We start from the raw sequence: 21,870 nt of genomic DNA, 5'->3' as shown, positions 1-21,870 counted from the left end.
GGCAGTTCTTGATTCAGCCTGACTTTTCAGGAAGATGATGTCTAATGATTATGAACCAGTTCCATCTTTTAGCACTAAAACTTTAAGAGTGTGCAGTTAAAATAAAAATAAAAAAACTTGATTTATTAGACACCAAAAATTGGAAGTGAAATAACTTATTTATATTCATTGGTGTTAATTTTCACCTTAATTTATATGAAAACTTAGAGCATAGCCTGTAATCTTTTAAGGTCCTATTAAATTGGTGAAATAATGATAATTTATATTGATAGAGCTAATTTTCAATTTGGAGATTCATGGGAGAAAATACATATGAGAAAAGGATTATAGAAGGAAACTATTGTTTTCTCAGTTCTCTCAACAGAGAGAGTGTCAATTGTTTCATACATTGATTGGGATGTCAAAAGATTCACAAATGAATGTAGGTTAGCTATGTATTGAAAAACTGCCATCAACTGTCATCTGACAAATGGCCAAGTGATCAAAGCAAAAGTCTGCATTGATAATCTGTGGCTCACTATAGCACCTTATAACTTAGTGCTGGTATAAAATAAAAATGACAGGTTTGTTGATAGTAATAAACAGCTGGATTCATGATCATATTTTGTAAGTTTTGGAAGTACTCAGTTTACACATGTCCTCGCTATGATAATCTCATGTACAACAGCAAAAGTCAGGTCTAACAAACTTATTAATGTTCAAACAAGGTGTAAATTAGAATTTACATTTTGTTTGAACAATCAAATTAAATTTTCAAGAGTGTTTGACTAATTACTGCATTAGGAGTTACAAAAAATTAAAGACAATCTCCTGGTAGTATTTCAAACATTTTTGCAACCACTTCAAAGCTAAAGAATAAATTCAAAGATTTCACAAAAGAAAATTCTATTTTGCCAAAGCAGGTTTCAAAAAAGGTTTTTTAATGTATACAACCCTCTTTTGTTATCAGTGGTTCTTTCTCTTCTTTGCTGTAGTTTCCTAGTAACAGAACTTGTTTTTCTTTCCCTGTGAGCCACCAGTGCAGTCAGTTGTCTTTAGTCTTGACTTATCCACACTATTGATTGCATCAGTACATTTAATGTACTTAAAAATGTTGTATCTCTGCCAATTTTCTAGACCATTGCCGCATATACTCTACAATTATGTGTTTTTGTTAAAAAAGGAAAGCATCTATGATTTATTAGGATAGTGTGTTGGTGAAAATAATACAGTGTGAAAGATTAGTAGCCTTGCTGTATTTATCAATATCCTTTTACTATGTAGTACAGGTATGTTGATATAGTTCAGATCATTTAGTTGTTTGATTTCACCGCATAGCACCTTAAGTCAACCAAAGCCTTGTGAATAAGATTGTAGAGATGAAAAATGGGAAGGAACTCATCAGACATCAGATGGAGTTTGACTGTTTTTAGGTGGTAGACATAATCTATCATTCAGTTTAACACCACCATCAGACTCCTAAGTGCCTTCATTACAGTTCACTATGCTCCAAGAATTTGGGCCAGTCTGAAAGTGACTTCTCATCCTTCCACTAATCTAGAAGCCCTATAAAGGTTATAAGTATAGTTCTTCCTTCTCTGAGAAAACAATAGAAATAATGTCATGTATCCAAATTAAACCAGGGTTTGCCTTTCATCTCTCTAGAGTTGAAAAAGAACGGTCCCAGTAATGTATTAGGATTTTCTTAATATTTTATGGCCTTGAGCCTAAATAAAAATCTATTTTTATTCATGTAATTCTATAAACTGGGATCATATTTCTGTGAGGCTCAATTTTAACCAATCATCCCACAAGGGTCAATAAAATAAGTATCAGTAAAATGTTAAAATGAAATTTATTCAGTTAATTATGTAAAATATAAAATATATTTAATGAAATAAATAAGTAGAATAAAATAAATAATCGAAACAAACCAATATTTATATTAATTTTTCCTTTTTATATGATGATGTGAAATGATGGGTCAGACTATCTATTCAAGAGTAACAAGTTCATATCTACAGCAGATGTTTAATTCAAGTTTCTGAGTGGAACATTTGCTTTTTGTCTCTTTTTGCATCAAATTGATATGGAGGAAGAGCTTTGTATCTATGGTCTTTACAAATCTTTCAAGATCAATACTTCAATTTACTCTTCAAAATAGATACCAACAGGCCTTCTGGATCTTATTAAGCTATGATGTACAATATCCTATCCAGGAGGAGTGACACATGAGGAGAGATAGGTAAAGTGAGCGAGTTTAGCTAGAAATAATGCACTAGATCAGTGGCTCCCAACTCTTTCATTATCTAAAACCCTTTTCTTTTAAATGAATTTTCTATTAGACCCCAGGATTTTGAAAAAGGTCTGTCTACTCAAACTAATATCAAGCTTGTTTTCCCAGTTTCATCTTTCAGTTTAAAAATATATTCAACTGAATAATCATGCATTTTACACGGCAGCCTTATTAAAATTTTGAGCATAGCTCACGGGCTCCTCTCACCCCAGTATTATCATTGTGGACTTTCAGATATTTGTGGACAACCAGGTTGAAACCACCATGCAAAATGATCAATGGCTCTCAATCTTTTTTGATTTGAAAACACACTGGAAATTAAACAAATAAAAAAACATCTACTGGTGAATGTCACCAGGAAACTTAAGCCAAACTGTTTTAAAGTTAAGATTTTTTTTTAAATATGGAAAACTATTGCTTACAAGATGTTCAAGTATTAGCATGAATGTTCTGTTGCCTTAAATTTTATATTTAAAAATCCATGGTGCACTGAAATACCTTTGCAAGGCACCAGTCTGCCACAAACAATAAGTATCATCATTGTTTTTGCATCTGCTTCTTCCATTGAGTCAGTATTCTATGATCAGATTCTATTCCTGTTGCGACCACTGTTTTTTCTAGTAGAACAAACTTTTCCTTTTCCTTTACAAATGAGACAAACAATGTCACTGCTGCCCTAGCAATGTTAATACAGAAATAAACATGCTTGCACCTATACATGTATATATGTATGCATGCATCTCTCTCTCTCTCTCTATATATATATATATATATATATATATATATGTGTGTATTTATATGTATTCATCTAATCATCTACACACACACACACAAAACAAGTTCCTGTACAGTTTCCTTCAACTAAATTTTACTCACAATGCATTAGCCAACCCAAGCTATAAGCTTTAGTAGAAGACATTACTGAAGGTGTCATATAGTAGGATCAACCATGAAACCACGTGGCTGCAAAGTGAACTTCTTAACTATGTAGTCAGGCCTATGTCTATTGAAATTACTATGTTATTAGTATGGAGATATGGATACAAGTTTCACACTGGAATGGAACAGACACCAAAATAAACTCTGAATAATTCATCTTCATGACACATGCAATTTTCAGCAGGAACTATTTTTCTTCACTGGCTTGACAAAAACTTTTGGGAAAGGCATAAATCTCATAATTTCTCTTTTGTTGTTTTAAGAAAGGTAAAGGCTAACCTAGGAAAGCTGATGTAATCTCAAAGAGTGAATCAATCCCTTGTAATTTATTAATATTTAATTTTCTTGATCTCCTTGTGGAACATAAAGTTGCTATTAAGATATTTTGCTGTTCGTTTGTATTATTTATAGATTTTATTCTAATCTTCTTCCTACTAATCACATAAATGTCTGTGTTTGTCGTCCCACCATCACTTGACAACTGATGCTGGTGTGCTACATTCCTGTAACTTAGCTGTTCAGCAAAAGAAACCGATAAATAAGTATCAGGCTTACAAAGAATAAGTATTAGACACCGGCTTAATTATTTCAAATAGATCAGAGATGCTTCCAAAAGTAGGAAGTGCAGAATTGCTGCAGATTTGACCAATTAGCTGACTTGTAGTACCAGAGGGTTTAATGAGCTCAGGTTGTATGTTAAGAAGATGGGAGTGGTTGCTTTGCTTAGGCAGCAGACAAACACAGACATAAAGACACACACACATAAATATATATATATATATATATGACAGGTTTCTTCCAGTTTCCATCTGCCAAATTTACTCACAAGGCTTTGGTCAGCATGAGGAAGACACTTGCCCAAGGTGCCACACAATGATTCTGAACTAGGAACCATGTGGTTGAGAAGTAAACTTCTTACCACACAGCCATGCCTGTGCTTATTAGGAATTGTATTAAACAAATTGTTAAAATACTTGGAGAATCATAGAAGTATAGCAAATTTATTGCAGACAAATTTTAACAACAAAATCTTAAATGGACCCCAAGAGCCATACAGACCCTGCTTGAGAACCACTGGCTTCAGGCTTAGATAGAGGAGAAAGAAAAGTGTCTATGCTCTTTTATGACCCTTCAAGACTTCTAGGAGGGAGGGTGTAAGTCATCACACTGAAGAGCTGGTTTAAATGCTTGCAACAGAATGGATTCTTTAAAGGTTCCTGAGGGCCAGGGGATGCTATAAAACTGAGAGAATGGATTAAGTCTACACCCCAAAACAAAAACTATGTCTCCAAATTTCATTAATAAGATTTGGGTCCACCTCAGGCTATGGTACAAAACTCTTACACAATGTACCATGCAATGGTATTGAAAGCAATTCACATAAATGCAAAAGGAACATCTAAATGACACAGTCATGCTTGCATCTAAATACTGTTCCCTCCCAAACGATAAATTTTCCAACCTTTTCAAATAAAACATTAACTGCATCAACCTTACTTCTAGTGCTTGTTTTTTGAATTGCATAATTCTTTCTACCACAGGCACAAGGCCTGAAATGTTGAGGGAGGAGGCTAGTCAATTACATTGGGCCCAGTACTCAAAGGGTACATGATTTATTGACCCAGGAAAGATGAAAGGTAAAATTGATCTTGATGGAATTTGGACCCAGAACATAAAGCCAGAAGCCATTAAGCATTTTGTCCAGCTTGCTAATGATTCTGCCAACCCACTGACTTGCTTTGAACTAAATAATACATTAAAATTAAAAAACAACTTGCTTCAGGCATGTTCAAGTTAACAAAGTAGTTGCTATGTGGATGTTCAGTTTCCTAGAAATAAGCCTGGATATCTATAAAAAATTATACTACAATATCTTTTAAAAAAAGTAAAAATAGAAACAAAAAAGTGATTGTTAATTTAGTTGGTTATGTACAGCATCTGATAAAGGTATGTAATTTAGTAGGTAGAGTGTTGGACTCATGATCATAAGATCATGGGTTCATTTCCTAGACTTGACAGTGTATTGCATTTTTGAGCTGGACACTTTATCCTACACTGCTTCAGTCCACTCAGTTGATGACAAGTACTAGTAGCAGCTGGGGATTAACCATGCAATGGACTGCTATTTTGTTCAGCAATGGATTTTGTACTCTTTCATTCACTTAATGTTTCAGAAAATGGGACACAGGCTTAATTAATGATTCTTAAGATTGAAGATAGACTTTTACTATTTTATATCACATCTGAAATAAAAAAAAAAAAAGAAAAAAGAAAAGACAGTCATAGTTAGCAAACTTTTGATTATAGCATTCTTTAATCTCAGGGCTATATACATATACACACACACACATTATATATATATATATATATGTATATATATATATATATATATATATATATATATATATATATATATTGAATCGGATTTACAAGATTACCAACACGTATAATAGCAGGATGAAATTCGCTGAGATCTTCTATACTTTAAAAAAATATACCAATTCTTATATAAATAAATGTTTAACACTCGAAACTTCAACAAAGGAAGAAACGAACACATTTTACACACTTCAGAAGGACTAACGTGACAAAGACAGTATATATTATTATTATTTTTAATTTTTAGTATTCTTAATTTTTAATATTTCTAATATTTTAATATTATATAGGTATATAAAGGGTTCTTAATGCATCTCTGAAGAACGGAATTACTAATAATAAGATCTTTAGATCACTTTGTGACTGTAGTAATATCCGCGAAACGATCGTAAGATATTTTATTCTTTAAACTTTGGGTTTCTTTATATTTTATATTTTAGAATTTATAATATTCATGCTTATTTATACATAAATTTTTATACGCATATATATTTAAACATATATATATCTATTTTTAGATTTTTATATGTATTCATATTTATATTCCGTATATTTATGTTTTAAACTTTTAAATTTATTATGTTACCATGTTATGTTGGATGTATATCTTTCAAAATATTAAATATTGATTTCCTGAATATATTATTGATGAGTTCTACAAATTTATTAATGATATAAAAACACACATATATACACATTTATTTGCTCAAGATAATTGAGCACTCAACATAAGTTCAGTTATATATTCTTTTGGAATATTTCTTTTAGAATATTACTTATAAAAGTTATATATATATGATGCCTTTCAGTCATAGATGACCATGGGCTTGCAATTAGAAAGTTCCCCTCTGCGGCACAAGTCCGGGCAAGGTTATTTATGGAAGACCAGCAGTTGCCCATATATACCAGCCTCCCCTCTCCATACTACCAATGTTATCTAAAGGAAAGACAAAGGCCAATATAGCTTGGCACCAGTGAAATTGCAACTCATTTCTACAGCTGAGTGAACTGGAGCAACATGAAATAAATTACCTTGCTCAAGAACACAACATACAGCCCAGTCCTGGAATTGAACTCATTATTTCATGATTGTGAGCCCAATGCTCTAACCACCTGAGCCATGTGCCTTCAGGACTGACCCAGTATTAACCAACAACTACAACAATAATTACTTTGCTATTGTAAGATTAACTGTTTAGTATTTAAACCAATCATATCTAGCCCAAATATTCTACCCGTTTTATGTTCAAACTGGCTAGATCTGGCCTCTCACATCTACCCTACAATGTTGTTCTAAAAATAGTGAATGACATTGTGGAAATCTCAAAAGTATGAAGTCAGGCATGATTAATTCAAAACAATGTGAATAAATATCCATCCAAATGTTTGACAGAATATCCAAATGTTTGACAGAATAATCTGATTGTTAAAAAGTATTGTTATTTGTAGCAAACTATCTGAAAAGATACTAAGATTTTAAAAAAAAAACACCTTAAAATAACAAATGACTACCTGTATGGTTGCTACTGTTGTTTATGTATTCCATGGTCAGCTCCAATCAAGCAGATCTATGATCATAAGCATTCCCCCCCATGAATATCCTGTCTTCTGTTTTTCTTTTTTTCAAGCAAACTTTCCGATGTATCTTTTCTATTTAAGACAGTGAAGTGTGGTTTGAGAGATATTTGCTTGCTATTTCTAGCAGCTTGAACAACCATATAGAGGCTCAATTTTCTTATACAGAAAAATATTACAAATATCATAGCAAGCAAACCCATATGCATACACACAAAATACACATACAAAGCACATAGATGTGCATACACACACACACACACACACACACACACACACAAATACAGTCGCAAATGCATGTGCAGATAAGGATACACATCACAGAGGGACAAAATGGGCTAAACAGAACAGGAGAAAACATGTGGATAGAAGAGTTGCTGAAGAGATCACAGATGTGTGGTGAAAGATTTCCAGACAATAGACATAAGATAAAATAAGAACAATAATAAATGAGTGAAGAATGAATATATAGTGCGTGTGTTTATTTGGCAAGAAAAAAAATGACCATCCCAAAATATAAGAAAAATATTAAATGTTTTATAAGAGAACAAAACAAGTTTGAGTTCATCTACAGATGGAACCAATTAATTTTTATTACGAGTTTAATGTTGTTTAAAGTAAGCAAATATGCAGATGAATGTAAAAATAATGAATGACAATCTAAAGTTGGCTAAATGAGATATTTAATTGGATAATTAAGTCTATGAAAAATTAATTCCTGCCAGAACTAATAGAGTGCAATGGAGACATTCTTAAGAAATGTAAATTTTATTTCTTGTGTTCCATTGACTTTCGTTTCTGTCTTTCTTATATATTTTTGAAATCTTTTTTCAGTACCAAGCTTTAATTTTTATCTTTTACTTGTTTCAGTTTTAGGACTGTGGCCATGCTGGGACACCACCTTGAAGGGTTTTAGTTGAACAAATCAACCCCAGTTTTTTGGGGGTTTTTTTGTGACTGATATGTTATAGGTACATAAACAAACCAACACCAGTTATCCAGTGGCAGGAGAAGACATACAGAAACACAAAGATACACATGCAAACACACATGTATGACAAGCTTCCACACAGTTCCTCTCTACCAAATTCACTCACAAAGCATTGGTCGGCTATAGAAGAAAACACTTGCCCAAGGTGTAACACAGTGGGACTGAACCCAAAACCACATGGTTACAAAACAAGTTTCTGAACCACACAGACATGCCTGCACCTATACCAGTGCCATTTTTTGAGAAATATATCCCATACAGGATGCAGAACCAATGAAATAATTTTTCAGTACATTAATTACAAGAAAAATACATGGAACAGAGACCAAACCTCTATCATTACTTCATTGAATTCACTAAATTATTTGATTTAACGAATTATGATGTGTTATAGACAATTCTTAGAGAAGCTGGTAATCTTGGTCAATTTACACATCTCAAATCCTTTCATCATGATTATTCAACGACAGTAGTAGTTGAATAATATTCTTAAGGCCACAATTTACTCACATGCAGCATCTTTCAGAGCTTGTCACTAATTCAATTTTTAACCAAATTGAAAACTGTTAAGATGTTTGAAGAGGACTGGGCCCTAGCTACATTTTGGCATTAAAAAAATTTAGATTTGATCCAGTAGAAAAAAAGTTTACCTCAAACTTTGTAGCAACATTATATCAGAGTAAGTAATGCTACTGATCAAGTTTAAATCTAAATAACTTTTTTATTTTAGAAGTAAAATATATTTATCTTAGCTTCAATGATAGAAGAAAGTATGAAGAATTTCATAGTTTTTTTTCTCATGCAACAAAAATTTGTATCAAAAAAGTTGTGAGGTAAAATATCATGAAAAAAAATATAAGTAAGGCAAAAAATTGGATTTAAGTATAATTAACTTTTTTTATTTTAAAAACAAACTATATTTTAATGAAGTTTAAATGATAGAGTTCAATTCAAGGAATTTCAAGGTATCAATCTCATGCAATGAAGTTTTAAAAGAAAAAAAGTCTTTGTTTCTCAAATTTGAGGGTGATAATGTAGTTCTATACTTTTTTATGAATGTAGTTCTACAAGGAGACTTTTAATATATGTCACTGGCATCATTGAGGTAAGGAAAAAATTATCAATGAGACTGCTAATTGACACATTATTAATTAGCACAGTAGCATAGCCTGGAAAAAAACATGGATTACATGGAAAAATGTGAGCAAGAGAAATAATATTCTTAAGATTAGAAACCTGGAAAATTACAGGACAACTTATTACACTTGGAAAAGTTCAGGACAACTTATTACATCTGGTAAAGTACAGAACAAGAAAATTTTTATTTAAAATATTGCAGCTAAGGATAATTTGTGAATATTGAAAATTATTAGATATTAATTTACAAAATAACATTTTAATTAAAAAAGGTACCATCATTTTGTTAAAATATTTTCACACTAGAATACTTAAAAAATGAGAGCCAGAAGTACAAATATTTTATGCAAAGTAGAACAGTATATATGGTAGGTAAATTCATTACATAAAAAATAGACATTGGGTCAAGACTAAAAATGTGAAGACTTGGCAATAACTGAAGTAAATTTTACTGTGAGTTTGTTGTTATAGGTAGATTTTACTGTAGTAGATAACTAATTTTTGTACTATTCTATTTATTGTACTAATTATGTACTACTATTATTTTTTATAACCTATTTTCAAATTTCTAATTATTTAAATAACGATGAAAAGAAATGAATTTTTTTAAAGTGCAAAAAATATTTTAATTGAGATATTTTATTTTTAATAGAACAAGTAATAACAAATAGAAGAAATAACTCATAATAAAATTTTTAGTTTTAATAAAAGCTAATATTTTCTAAATCTAAATATTTTATTTGAAATTTTATCCTTAGCTGCAATATTTTAAGTATAAATTTTGTTGTCTGTACTTAACCAGATGTAATAACTTGTCCTGAACTTTTCCATGTGTAATAACCTGTCCTGCAATTTCCCATGTTTATAATCTTAAGTATATTATTTCTCTTGCTCACATTTTTTCATGTAATATAATATGGGAGCATGGGTCATAACTGATGGAGAATGCTCAGCGTTATTTTATATCAATGCTGGTGTAAAACAGGGTGCTATTTTTATATTTTAACTTTTACTTGTTCCAGTCATTAGACTGTAACCATGCCAGGACACCATGGTGGTGGAGGACAAACACAGACACAAACAACAAACATACATGTATATATATATATGTGGGTCAAAACAGTTTGATTCAAATTCATTGGTACTCAGAGTTTTAAACATGATGCTAGTCTTCAACCATTTTGAATTTTAATGAAAGAAGTTGATTGATATATCCGTTAGGTGGGTTGCAATTGGTTGATGAAGGTCACGCGGTGTTGTGGTTTGATGTACATGTACATGTATATATATATATATATATATATATATATATATATATATATATATGTGTGAGTATTAAGAAGCCCATCATATATGTAATATTAATGGTTTCTTATTATGAAACCAATAGATTTTATACAGGGCTGCAAGGGGAAGTGCTCAGAAAAATTGAGACAAGAGTAAAATATTAGTTATAGAATAAAGATGCTGGGTTAACGACTCAACATATCACACCCTCTCAATGAACATATATAAGATATACAACATAATCCGTCAAATATAAGGAATAGGAAGAAATAACGTAAGAAAAATAACGTAAGAAGAAATAATAAATAAAAGAATAAGAAATATAAAAGAAGTAAGAAGCAAGAAATAGAACATATAGTATGAAATTTTATACATGAATATATTATTTCAACTGATAACATACAAATGAAAAAAATTGAGTTAAAGGTATAACATAATACACATATATATCATTTCATAGAAGTTAAAATTAATACAATTAAAAATTTCAAATATATAATATAATATAATATAGGTCGATATAAAAAAAATAAAAAAAAAGAAATGAGGTACCATAAAGTAGTTCATCGGTTAAAATCAAGGACAGAAATGATTTAACACCATTTAGAGTCAAAACACAAAGTTCTACATCTCCCTCGGGCACATTTTACAACTCAAAACCAGTAGACACCAATAGACAAGTCCGCACCAGTTAGGCATATACAAGAGTGAATAACAGGCACCCAGCAGGTATCAGCAGGTAAAACATGTAAAATTTAATTCTGCTCACCATGTCCAAAAGTTCACAACACATGGGTTAAAGTAAAAATACAGCACCCAGCAGGTATCAATCAGTAAAATCCATTTCATGAAAACCACTTACAACACCTATGGCCATTTCGGAGGTACACCACTGTATTTCAAACACAATAGAGTGCAAATTGGTGATGACCCCCTTGGCAAGGTAAAAATTACACACAAATGTCAAGACATGCGCAAAGGAAAAAAAAAATTATTTTTTATTTAAGAGCAAATTTATATAGTCAATATGGACCAACCTTAGACAAGCCTATGCAAATAATGGAAAGATTAAAAAAAAAAAAAAAAAAAGTGCTATTTTAGAATAGTCAAACAGGCTGCAGTATCAAAACCAATCTTCAAGGTTTCAAATCACCCTAATGCAAACTATTACACTTGTTACTATCTATTGTTTTTAAATTTATTTTTATTTCTATACAGTTTCAAGAAGGTGGAGGAAAACTTATGGTTGCAGAAGGGGATTACCTCGGTGAACTTATTTAAGGTTTTTTAAATCTTTCCATTATTTGCATAGGCTTGTCTAAGGCTGGTCCATATTGACTATATAAATTTACTCTTATATAAAAATTATTTTCTCCCTTTGTGCATGTCCTGACGTTTGTATGTAAGCTTACCCAATTTTCACTCTATTGTGTTTGGAATACAGTGGTGTACCTCCAAAATGGCCATAGGTGTTGTAAGTGGTTTTCGTGAAATTGATTTTACTGATTGATACCTGCTGGGTGCTGTATTTGTATTCTGACCCATGTGTTGTGAACTTTTGGACATGGTGAGCGGAATTAAATTTTACATGTTTTACCTGCTGGGTGCCTGTTATTCATTTTTGTATATGCCTAACTGGTGCGGACTTGCCTATTGGTGTCTACTGGCTTTGAGTTGTAAAATGTGTCCGAGGTAGATGTAGAACTTTATGTCTTAACTCTAAATGGTGTTAAATCATTTCTGTCCTTGATTTTAACCGATGGACTACTTTATGGTACCTCATTTCTTTATTTTATTTTATTTTTTATATCGACCTATATTATATTATATTATATATTTGAAATTTTTAATCGTATTAATTTTAACTTCTATGAAATGATATATATGTGTATTATGTTATACATTTAACTCAATTTTTTTCATTTGTATGTTATCGGTTGGTATAATATATTCGTGTATAAAATTTTATACTATATGTTCTATTTCTTGCACCTTACTTCTTATACATTTCTTATTCTTTTATTTACTTTATTTTCTTACATTATTTTTATATCTTTTTATTCCTTATGTTTGATGGATTATGTTGTGCTTCTTATATATGTTCATTGATGGGGTGTGATATGTTGAGTCGTTAACCCAGCGTTTTTATTCTATATCTAATATTTTATATATATATATATATATATATATATATATATATATATATATATATATATATATATATATATATATATATATATATATATATATATATATATATATATATATATATATATATATATATATATATATATATATATATATATATATATATATATATATATATATATATATATATATATATATATATATATTTGTAGGCGCGGGCATGGCTGTGTGGTTAGGAAGCTTGCTTCCCAGCTACATGGTTTCGGGTTCAGTCCCACCGCGTGGCACCTTGGGCAAGTGTCTTCTGCTATAGTCCCGAGTCGACCGAAGCTTTGTGATTGAATTTGGTAGGCAGAAGTTATTGCCGTGTGTGTATATGTCTGTGTATGTGCTTGTGCCTCTCTCCCAGAGAGTGAGAGAGGGATATATATATATATATATATATATATATATATATATATATATATATATCAAAAGGATGTCTTATAATACTATTCCCTATATACAAAAACAACAATCCAACATACTTCCATCATCAGCTGCTTCACAGATATCATTATGGTTTCAATACCTGGCCAGTACCATTCAATCTGACAGTGTCAACAGCACAAAATAAGTATTGTTTGGGAACAAACATACCAAAGAAACCACAACTTTCAAACACATATACATTTACCCGATATACATTTACACACACACACACACACACATATATATATATCATCATCATCATCATCATCGTTTAACGTCCGCTTTCCATGCTAGCATGGGTTGGACGATTTGACTGAGGACTGGTGAAACCGGATGGCAACACCAGGCTCCAGTCTGATTTGGCAGAGTTTCTACAGCTGGATGCCCTTCCTAACGCCAACCACTCAGAGAGTGTAGTGGGTGCTTTTACGTGTCACCCGCACGAAAACGGCCACGCTCGAAATGGTGTCTTTTATGTGCCACCCGCACAAGCCAGTCCAGGGGCACTGGCAACGATCTCGCTCGAAAATCCTACAGGAGCCAGTCAGGCGGTACTGGCAACGGCCACGCTCAAAATGGTGCATCTCATGTGCCACCCGCACAAGAACCAGTCCAGGGGCACTGGCAACGATCTTACTTGGCTTGCCGGGTCTTCTCACGCACAGCCCATTTCCAAAGGTCTCGGTCCGTAGTCATCGCCTCGGTGAGGCCCAATGTACGAAGGTCTTGCCTCACCACCTCAGCCCAGGTCTTCCTGGGCCTACCTCTTCCACGGGTTCCCCCAACTGTTAGGGTGTGGCACTTTTTCACGCAGCTATCCTCCTCCATTCTCACCACATGTCCATACCAGCGCAATCGTCTCTCTTGCACGCCACAACTGATGCTTCTAATGTTCAGCTTTTCTCTCAAGATACTTACACTCTGACAGGTATTCACATTGACATTACACATCCAACGGAGCATACTGGCTTCATTCCTTGCGAGCTTACGTATGTCCTCAGCAGTTACAGCCCATGTTTCACTGCCATGTAGCATGGTTGTTCGTACGCATGCGTCATACAGTCTGCCTTTTACTCTGAGTGAGAGTCCCTTTGTCGCCAGCAGGGGTAAGAGCTCTCTAAACTTTGCCCAGGCTATTCTTATTCTAGCAGCTACACTTTCAGCGCACCCACCCCCACTACTAACTTGGTCGCCCAGATAGCGGAAGCTATCGACTACCTCTAGTTTTTCACCCTGGAATGAGATAGAAGTTGTTTCCTGTTTGTTTGCAGTCTTTATTGCACCTGAACATCTGCCACAAACAAAAACTAACTTGCTAGTTAACCTGCCTTTGATGTTGCTGCACCTCTTATGTGTCCATAGCTTGCACCGGGTACATCTTATAGAGTTACTACCTACTCCTTTTCTACATACTGAGCAGGGCCATCTACCTGAAGGGGTTTGTGTTTTATCTACCTTCCTACTTATTAGGATTTTGGTTTTCCACACCTGAAACTTCTCCTCTAGTTCTGATAGTGACTCCGCAATTAGGGCAAGGTCATCAGCATAGAGGAGCTCCCAGGGGCAACCTGTCTTGAACTCCTCTGTGATTGCCTGGAGGACTATGGTAAATAATAGGGGGCTGAGGACGGAACCTTGGTGGACCCCTACCTCTACCCGGAATTCATTGCTGTACTCATTTCCAACCCTCACCTTACTGGCAGCATATATATATATATATATATATATATATATATATATATATATATATATATATATATATACACATACATATCTATATATATACATAGTGTATATATATATATATATATATATATATATATATATATACACACACACAAATATGATGGGATTCTTTCAGTTTCTGTCTACCAAATCCACTCACAAGGCTTTGGTTGGCACAAGACACTTGTCCAAGGTACCATGTAGTGGGACTGAATCCAGAATCATGTGGTTGGGAAGCAAACTTCTTACCACATAGCCACTCTATTTTCCTTTTATTTTGCTACAGTTTTTTTTTTTCAATTGTTTTTAAGAGACTGCTATGAAAGTATTTATAAATATTACCCCATAACTGATAAGTTATTCAATACCAAATGGCTTAATTCTAAATTACACAATTTTGTATCTCTACTAAAGAGAACTCTTGAACGATAATGACTATGATATTATCTCACACAATGATAAAAATTATGGATAGAATTTCATTGGAATGTAACATGTTAGGCCACACAATAAATCTTCATAAAACTATTCTTTATCAGCTCTGCTACGAAAAAGCTCACGTGGATTGTAATATAATGATTATATAGTAAAACTTTGAAAAATATATCTTCCTTAAAATATCTTGGCCACAAAGATGCAAATCTTCATGAGGAAACTGCAAATAGAATTCTGAAGTCATGGATATCTTTTGGAGAATTACAATCTTGGCTATAGTCTCAATGATATACAAAATACTAGCTGAGTAGTCTGTCGTTGCTGGGCAATTTTCACAATAGAATGTTTTTATTTCAGTAATTTTCATTCCATGTCAGACCATGTCTTCCTCAGCAGATAGGTTTCTTAATCAAGAAAGATTTCTGCATTATTTGGGGCAACTTATAATGTCTTGGTAAATGAAGCTTTTTTTTTTGTTTTTCCATTTGGTGCAAAGAGGTAAAGATTTTTCTTACTCCTTATCTTGAACATCCAATCTAGAGCAGACCATGGGTGAAGCAGGACTCTTCAAGGTGTAAACCAGCAACTGACATTGTTTGATATTGGATTTCAGAAGGATGGCAGGGCAGTTTATTCTATAAACTGGAGATAGAAACAGAAGCTGCTTTCTCATGAATGTAGCAAAGACATATGAATGGAAGACCAAAGAGCTAAGAAAGCAGAGGTAAGTAAAAGGAAGAGCAAAGCTAAGAAAAAACTTCAGTAAATAGCAAAGTATGTTTGGAGAGGTTACAGTTACAGTTACATCATCTTATGTAGTGGCTGCATGGATGATGGAGGGATGAAGCATGATACAATGTAGGTCAAAAGAACCTGAACACTAATGTAGCTCAGTACCACTGGAAGGAACAAAAATGCTAGAAAGTGCCAAAATCATTATGATTTCCTGTCAACAGCTGATGAATAAAGAATGCTGCAGTGCAACTGTATGTTAGTAAATTTTGTTTCTAATTTAGGCACAAGGCCAGCACATTTTGAGAGGAGGCTTTTTAGTTGATATTATCAAACTCATTACTTGAGTGATACTTTATTTTACTGACTGACACCAGAGGGATGGAAGGGAAAGTTGACTTTGTCAGGATTTGGACTTGGAATGTAAAGACAGATGAAATGCTGCTAAGCATTTTGTCTGAAATACTAATGATTCTACCAGCTTGTTGCCTTAGTTTCAAATAATGGTACAAGGCTAGCAAATTTAATGGGAGAGAAGGAGTTGGTTACATTGATCCCAATACTTGACTGGTACTTGTTTTATCGACCTCTAAAGAATGAAATGAAAAGTCAGTCTCAGCAACACTTGAACTCAGAATGTAAAGTCAGAAGAAATGCCACCAAACATTTTTTCCGGCATGTTACCGATACTGTCAGGTCACTGCCTCAATGATAATAATAATCCTTTTCACTATTGGTACAAGGCCTGAAATTTGGGGGTTTAGTTGATTACATCTACCCCAGTACTCAACTGATATTTAATTTATCAGCCCCAAAAGGATGAAAGGCAAAGTTGACCTCAGCAGAATTTGAACTCAGAACGTAGCGATGGGCAAAATACTGCTAAGCGTTCTGACGATTCTACCAGCTCGCCAAATCCTTTCTACTATAAGCCCAAGACCTGAAATTTGGCGGGAGGGGGTTAATCGATTACATCAGCCACAGTGTTTCACTGATATTTAATTTATCAACCCCAAGAGGATGAAAAGTAAAGTCAACTTCAGCTGAATTTGAACTCAGAATATAGCAACGGGTGAAATACTGCTAAGCCTTTCACCCAGCATGCTAACAATTCTGCCAACTTGCCACCTTATAATAATAATCCTTTCTACTACAGGCACAAGGCCTGAAATTTGGTGGGGACGGTACTAGTCAATTACTTCGACCCTAGTATTTCACTGGGACTTAATTTATTGACCCCTATGTTTCATTGGTATTTATCAACCCTGAAAGGATGAAAAACAAACTTAACCTTGGCAGAATTTGAACTCAGAATGTAGTAACGAGTGAAGTACTGCTAAGCATTTCGCCCAGCATGCTAGTGGTTTTGCCAGTCTTCCACACCTTATAATAATGATAATAATGATCCTTTCTCCTATATGCACAAGGCCTGAAATTTTGGTGGGAGAGGGCTAGTCAATTACACCAACCCCAATGCATAACTGGTACTAATTTTATCAACCTCAAAAGGATGAAAGGCAAAGTCGACCTTGGCAGAATTTGAACTCAGAATGTGAAGACAGATGAAATACTGCCAAGCATTTCGCCTGGCATGCCCATGATTCTGCCAGCTCGCCACCTTATATAATAATAATAATAACAATAATAATAATCATTTCTACTATAGGCACAAGGCCTGACATTTTGGGGAGGGGTAGTCAATTACATCAACTCCAATGCTCAACTGGTGCTTATTTTGTTAACTCTAAAAGGATGAAAGGCAAAGTTGACCTTGGTGATATTTGAACTCAATGTAAAGTCAGAAGAAATGCCACAATGCATTTTGTCTAGCATGCTAACTATTCTGTTGGGTCACTGCCTCAATAATGATAATAATAATAATAATAATAATAATAATAATAATAATATCAAAATTAAAAGAAGAGTGCCATTGTTATCTAGTGAATGATATTTCAACATCTTGTGTGTCTTCAACTGGTTCAAAAAATAAATTTTCACTATATCTTCAGGAGGAGTAACCTCAATCCTTTATATATTAACCAAAATGAAGTAGATTAACAAATTTATTTTTTGAACCAGTTGAAGACACACAAGATGTCGAAATATCATTCACTAGATAATAATGGCACTCTTCTTTTAATTTTGACCCTATATCTTCAGGAGGAGTCACCTCAATCCTTTATATCTTAATAACAACAACAACAACAGCAACAGCAACAACAACAACAACGACGATGACAACAACAGCAGCAACAACACCACCACCACCACCACCACCACCAACAACAACAATAATAAATGCCCCAGGCAGTGGTTCTCATGGCTTCTGATCTTAACTGATTGGGAGTGTTATGTACATGTTTTGTCTTGGTATAAAAGATGGGCTACAGCAGATATTCGGCTCAATACCACAGATTTGCTTGTCAGTTGTTTGACCTTAGCCACTTGAGCATGTCCCTTAGTGGCTGATGATATGTGCATCTCTATTCATCAGCAGAAGTAGTGGGGGAGGATCATAGCTATGTGTTGAGAGGAATTCTTTGTGGTTTGAATAATTCACCTCTGGAAACATAGGTGTTTTGTCACCCATGTTTCCAGAGGTGAATTATTCTTAAACAACCCTCATCCAGCGACCTTTTGAGCAGGATGGGCTACTTGACATGAAGAAAATTCTAACTGGGCCCCCACCTGCAAGGTCATGTGCTGTTCATCTTGATATAAGGTCACCATGTCATGCACATTTAGTTGTGATGCATGTGCCTGGTGTACCCTTATCAGATGGGTAGTCATGACGAGCAAACTGGGCTTCATATAGTTTACCCCAGTGTCACTTTGATGGCATGCATTTCTCTCTCACTCAATAATAATAATGATCATCATCATCATCATGATAATTTTTAAAAAAATTTGAATAACCTTTTCTTTTATTCCCACATGGGCAATAGATAAGTGAATATTACAGAAACAAGGTACAAAAAGAAAAAAAATCAGATGAATGAGAAGAAAATGTTATGGTGTACAAATATGCGATAGAGGCCACTTCATCCAGAGACGAAGACTGCCATTTAGGGTTCATCAAGGAACCCCAGAGGTCCAGGATTATACTGACAATGAAGGGTAAGTGCTTCTTTCTAACGTAATTCCCCAGTCTAAAGATGCATGTCAGAGTAGGCTCATTCACTTAGGCCAGTGTTTCTCATAGGGACACCAGCCCCAAACCCTAGAGTGAGATTTTGGGGATTAGAAAGACAGTAGACAAATTTTCATGTTTAAATTAAATTAAGAATGTTTTAAAATTTTTAAGCTTGATCAACATCATAGTGAAGATGGAACAATTAAATGAGTGTAAACTCTTTTGTCTTCATATTAATAAAGTGGGGGAAGACAAACAAAATTTCTAATAATTTTTTGAGTGAAGGGGCCAGATATTTGTCAGTTTGAGAACCGTTACCTCAAGGCATACACACTTCTCACCCACCTTTCAGCTAATTCACTAGAGGACAGCATCTTCCTCTCCATTTTCACTTTCTTCCCCAAGTGGAACTTGAAAAAGTCAATGAAAGCTTGACCAAAGAGGAAAATATCCCTCTTTTTGATCATGTCCACTATATCAGCAGACCTCAACCTTTTTTGTATCACAGACTAGTTTCATGCATGACAAAACAATAAAGTGTAAAGTGCATAGATGTACTTTATTACATATATGATACATATATATCAGCTTCAAATTTTGACACAAGGCCAGCAATTTGGGGGGAGGGCACAAGACAATTACATTGACCCCAGTGTTTGACTGGTACTTATTTTATCAACCCCAGAAAGACGAAAGGCAAAAGCTGATACAGCTTAGCATCAGTGACATCACAACTCATTTCTACAGATGAATGAACTGGAGCAACGTGAAATAAAGTGTCTTGCTAAAGAACACAACACACAACCTGGTCCAGAAATCAAACTCATTACCTAGTAATTATGAGCCCGATGCTCTAACTACTGAGCCCACCTTCACATAAGACATATATATTACATATATAATACATACATAAAGCAAAAAGATCATGCAGACTGCAATAGTCAATAAAATAAAAATAAAATCTAAGAATTTATTTTTTCTGTACAGCCTGGTACTGGTCTACAACTCAGTGGTTGGAGATCCCTGCACTATGCAGTGTCTTTCATTATAAACACCAGATAGAGAGAAAAAACTGCCTACTTACTGCATTAGAGGAAAGTGGTGGGGCAATCTTCATGCAGGAAGTTAGCAGATGTCTTACTCATAACACTAGCTGCCCAACAGTAAAAGAACTCCCTTAATCAGCAATACTTGGACATTCAGAACAGTTTCATAGCTCCACACATATCTTAGACAGACCTGGCTGATGGCATTTCCATTGTCTGTAGAGTTTATCACATACATATACACACACACAAACACATCATCATGTAACGTCTGTTTTCCACCATGGTGGCATGGGTCGGACGGTTTGACAGGAACTGGCCAGCCAGAAAGCTGAATAAGTACTGGGGTTGATTTGTTCAACTATACCCTTTAAAACGATGTTCCATCATGGCTGTAGTCCCATTGACTGGAACAAGTAAAGAATAAAAGATAAACAGTAACATTATAGGCCCTTGGGCAAATCAGCACTGGGCCCTACAGTATTTATTTATGAACAGCAAGTCACGGCATACAAACGTTAAAACCTAGACCCGTGAAGCCCCGGCAACTGCCCAGTGTGTTCATTCCTTAAGACGACACTGCTCACAAGACACCTAGATGTTTTAATGACTTTTCACCTTTTCAGCTGCTGTTGAACTAAAAACAGTTACTTCTTTATGCAGCTTTTGACATGGGAATTCTTGGTACATAAATTGATCAGGAACGGACAAAGAAAGAAAACAAATGCTTTATATATCAACGAAAAATCATTACTATCTTAGAAAAGTAGTGAAAAATACCTTTAGAATGTTCTGTAGAGAACAGAAGTTCGGGACCTTTTCCATACGCCAGGAATTGATAGACATACATGAACCAAGGCAGATCAATTTTATATTATCTAAGCGAAATATTTAATTAGTGCATGACTCAATAAATGGAGGGTGCAACAATATATATATATATATATATATATAATTGAATAAATAAATGTATAATTGAAAGCACATTTAGGAAAAAAACTTTATATTCACTTTAATTTATCAAAATTACACAATCTCTTGATGAAATATAGTGAACGCATACAAACTATATAAACAAGGTGTGAGAAACAGGTAGAAAGTTTAATTATAATACCAAACCAAATAATTAATTAACCTGCATGAATTAGTTTACTATCTTATATTTCGCTTTATTTTACAATCTAAACAAGTTTGTGAATGGATTTCTTTTTCTTTCTTTTCTTCATCAAATTTATTAAGTAGATTAACATAATAATAATAGAAATAGGTGCAGCTTATACGAAGAATCATAGAATAGAGGCTAAACTATCAGCATGTCAAGTAGTTAACCAGGTTTTAACTATTATGTCACTTATGTCCCTTCTGGATGATATATAAATGTCCAAACTGTCCAACGAATCCCTGATCACGAGATATGTTATGGTCACCTAAATGTTGGAAATAAATCTTAAGGAGTTAAGTTCCCTGGAGAAGACAACGGGTAGATAATTAATAACACTAATTCACCTTCGTCGGGACACTTTGACATAGCTGAAACAAAGTAAATCCGGAAACGGATATACTTATAAATAATGGGAAATATTAAAAAAAAAAAAGA

General features: G+C 33.8%; 1 protein-coding gene and 1 long non-coding RNA gene across 4 annotated transcripts in view; one reads left to right on the top strand and one right to left on the bottom strand.

Moving 5' to 3' along the window:
- The window catches only part of LOC106870855 (beta-galactosidase), a 157,660-nt gene extending 146,122 nt beyond the window's left edge, over nt 1-11,538 (bottom strand). The window contains exon 1 of one of the 3 annotated variants that reach the window (XM_089357188.1): nt 11,353-11,538. In XM_089357188.1, the coding sequence (XP_089213314.1) occupies nt 11,353-11,432 (80 nt within the window). In that variant the 5' untranslated portion in view covers nt 11,433-11,538. Of the gene's footprint in view, nt 1-11,135; nt 11,263-11,352 lie in introns of those variants that run through there. The other 2 variants (XM_089357180.1, XM_089357185.1) reach the window with 2 other exon arrangements.
- A 4,410-nt stretch (nt 11,539-15,948) lies between these two features.
- Nucleotides 15,949-19,211, top strand: LOC128248535 (uncharacterized). Its single transcript, XR_008264710.2, has 2 exons — nt 15,949-16,086; nt 19,040-19,211. It is a non-coding gene; the product is annotated as an uncharacterized LOC128248535 (long non-coding RNA).
- The last annotated feature ends 2,659 nt before the right edge of the window (nt 19,212-21,870 follow it).

The sequence above is a fragment of the Octopus bimaculoides genome, chromosome 1 (assembly GCF_046866305.1).
Source record: "Octopus bimaculoides isolate indiv1 chromosome 1, ASM4686630v1, whole genome shotgun sequence".
In the NCBI taxonomy this organism is placed as follows: Eukaryota; Metazoa; Mollusca; class Cephalopoda; order Octopoda; family Octopodidae; genus Octopus; species Octopus bimaculoides.
Note: the sequence above shows the minus strand (reverse complement) of the source record. Positions and strands in the feature narration are given on the sequence as shown.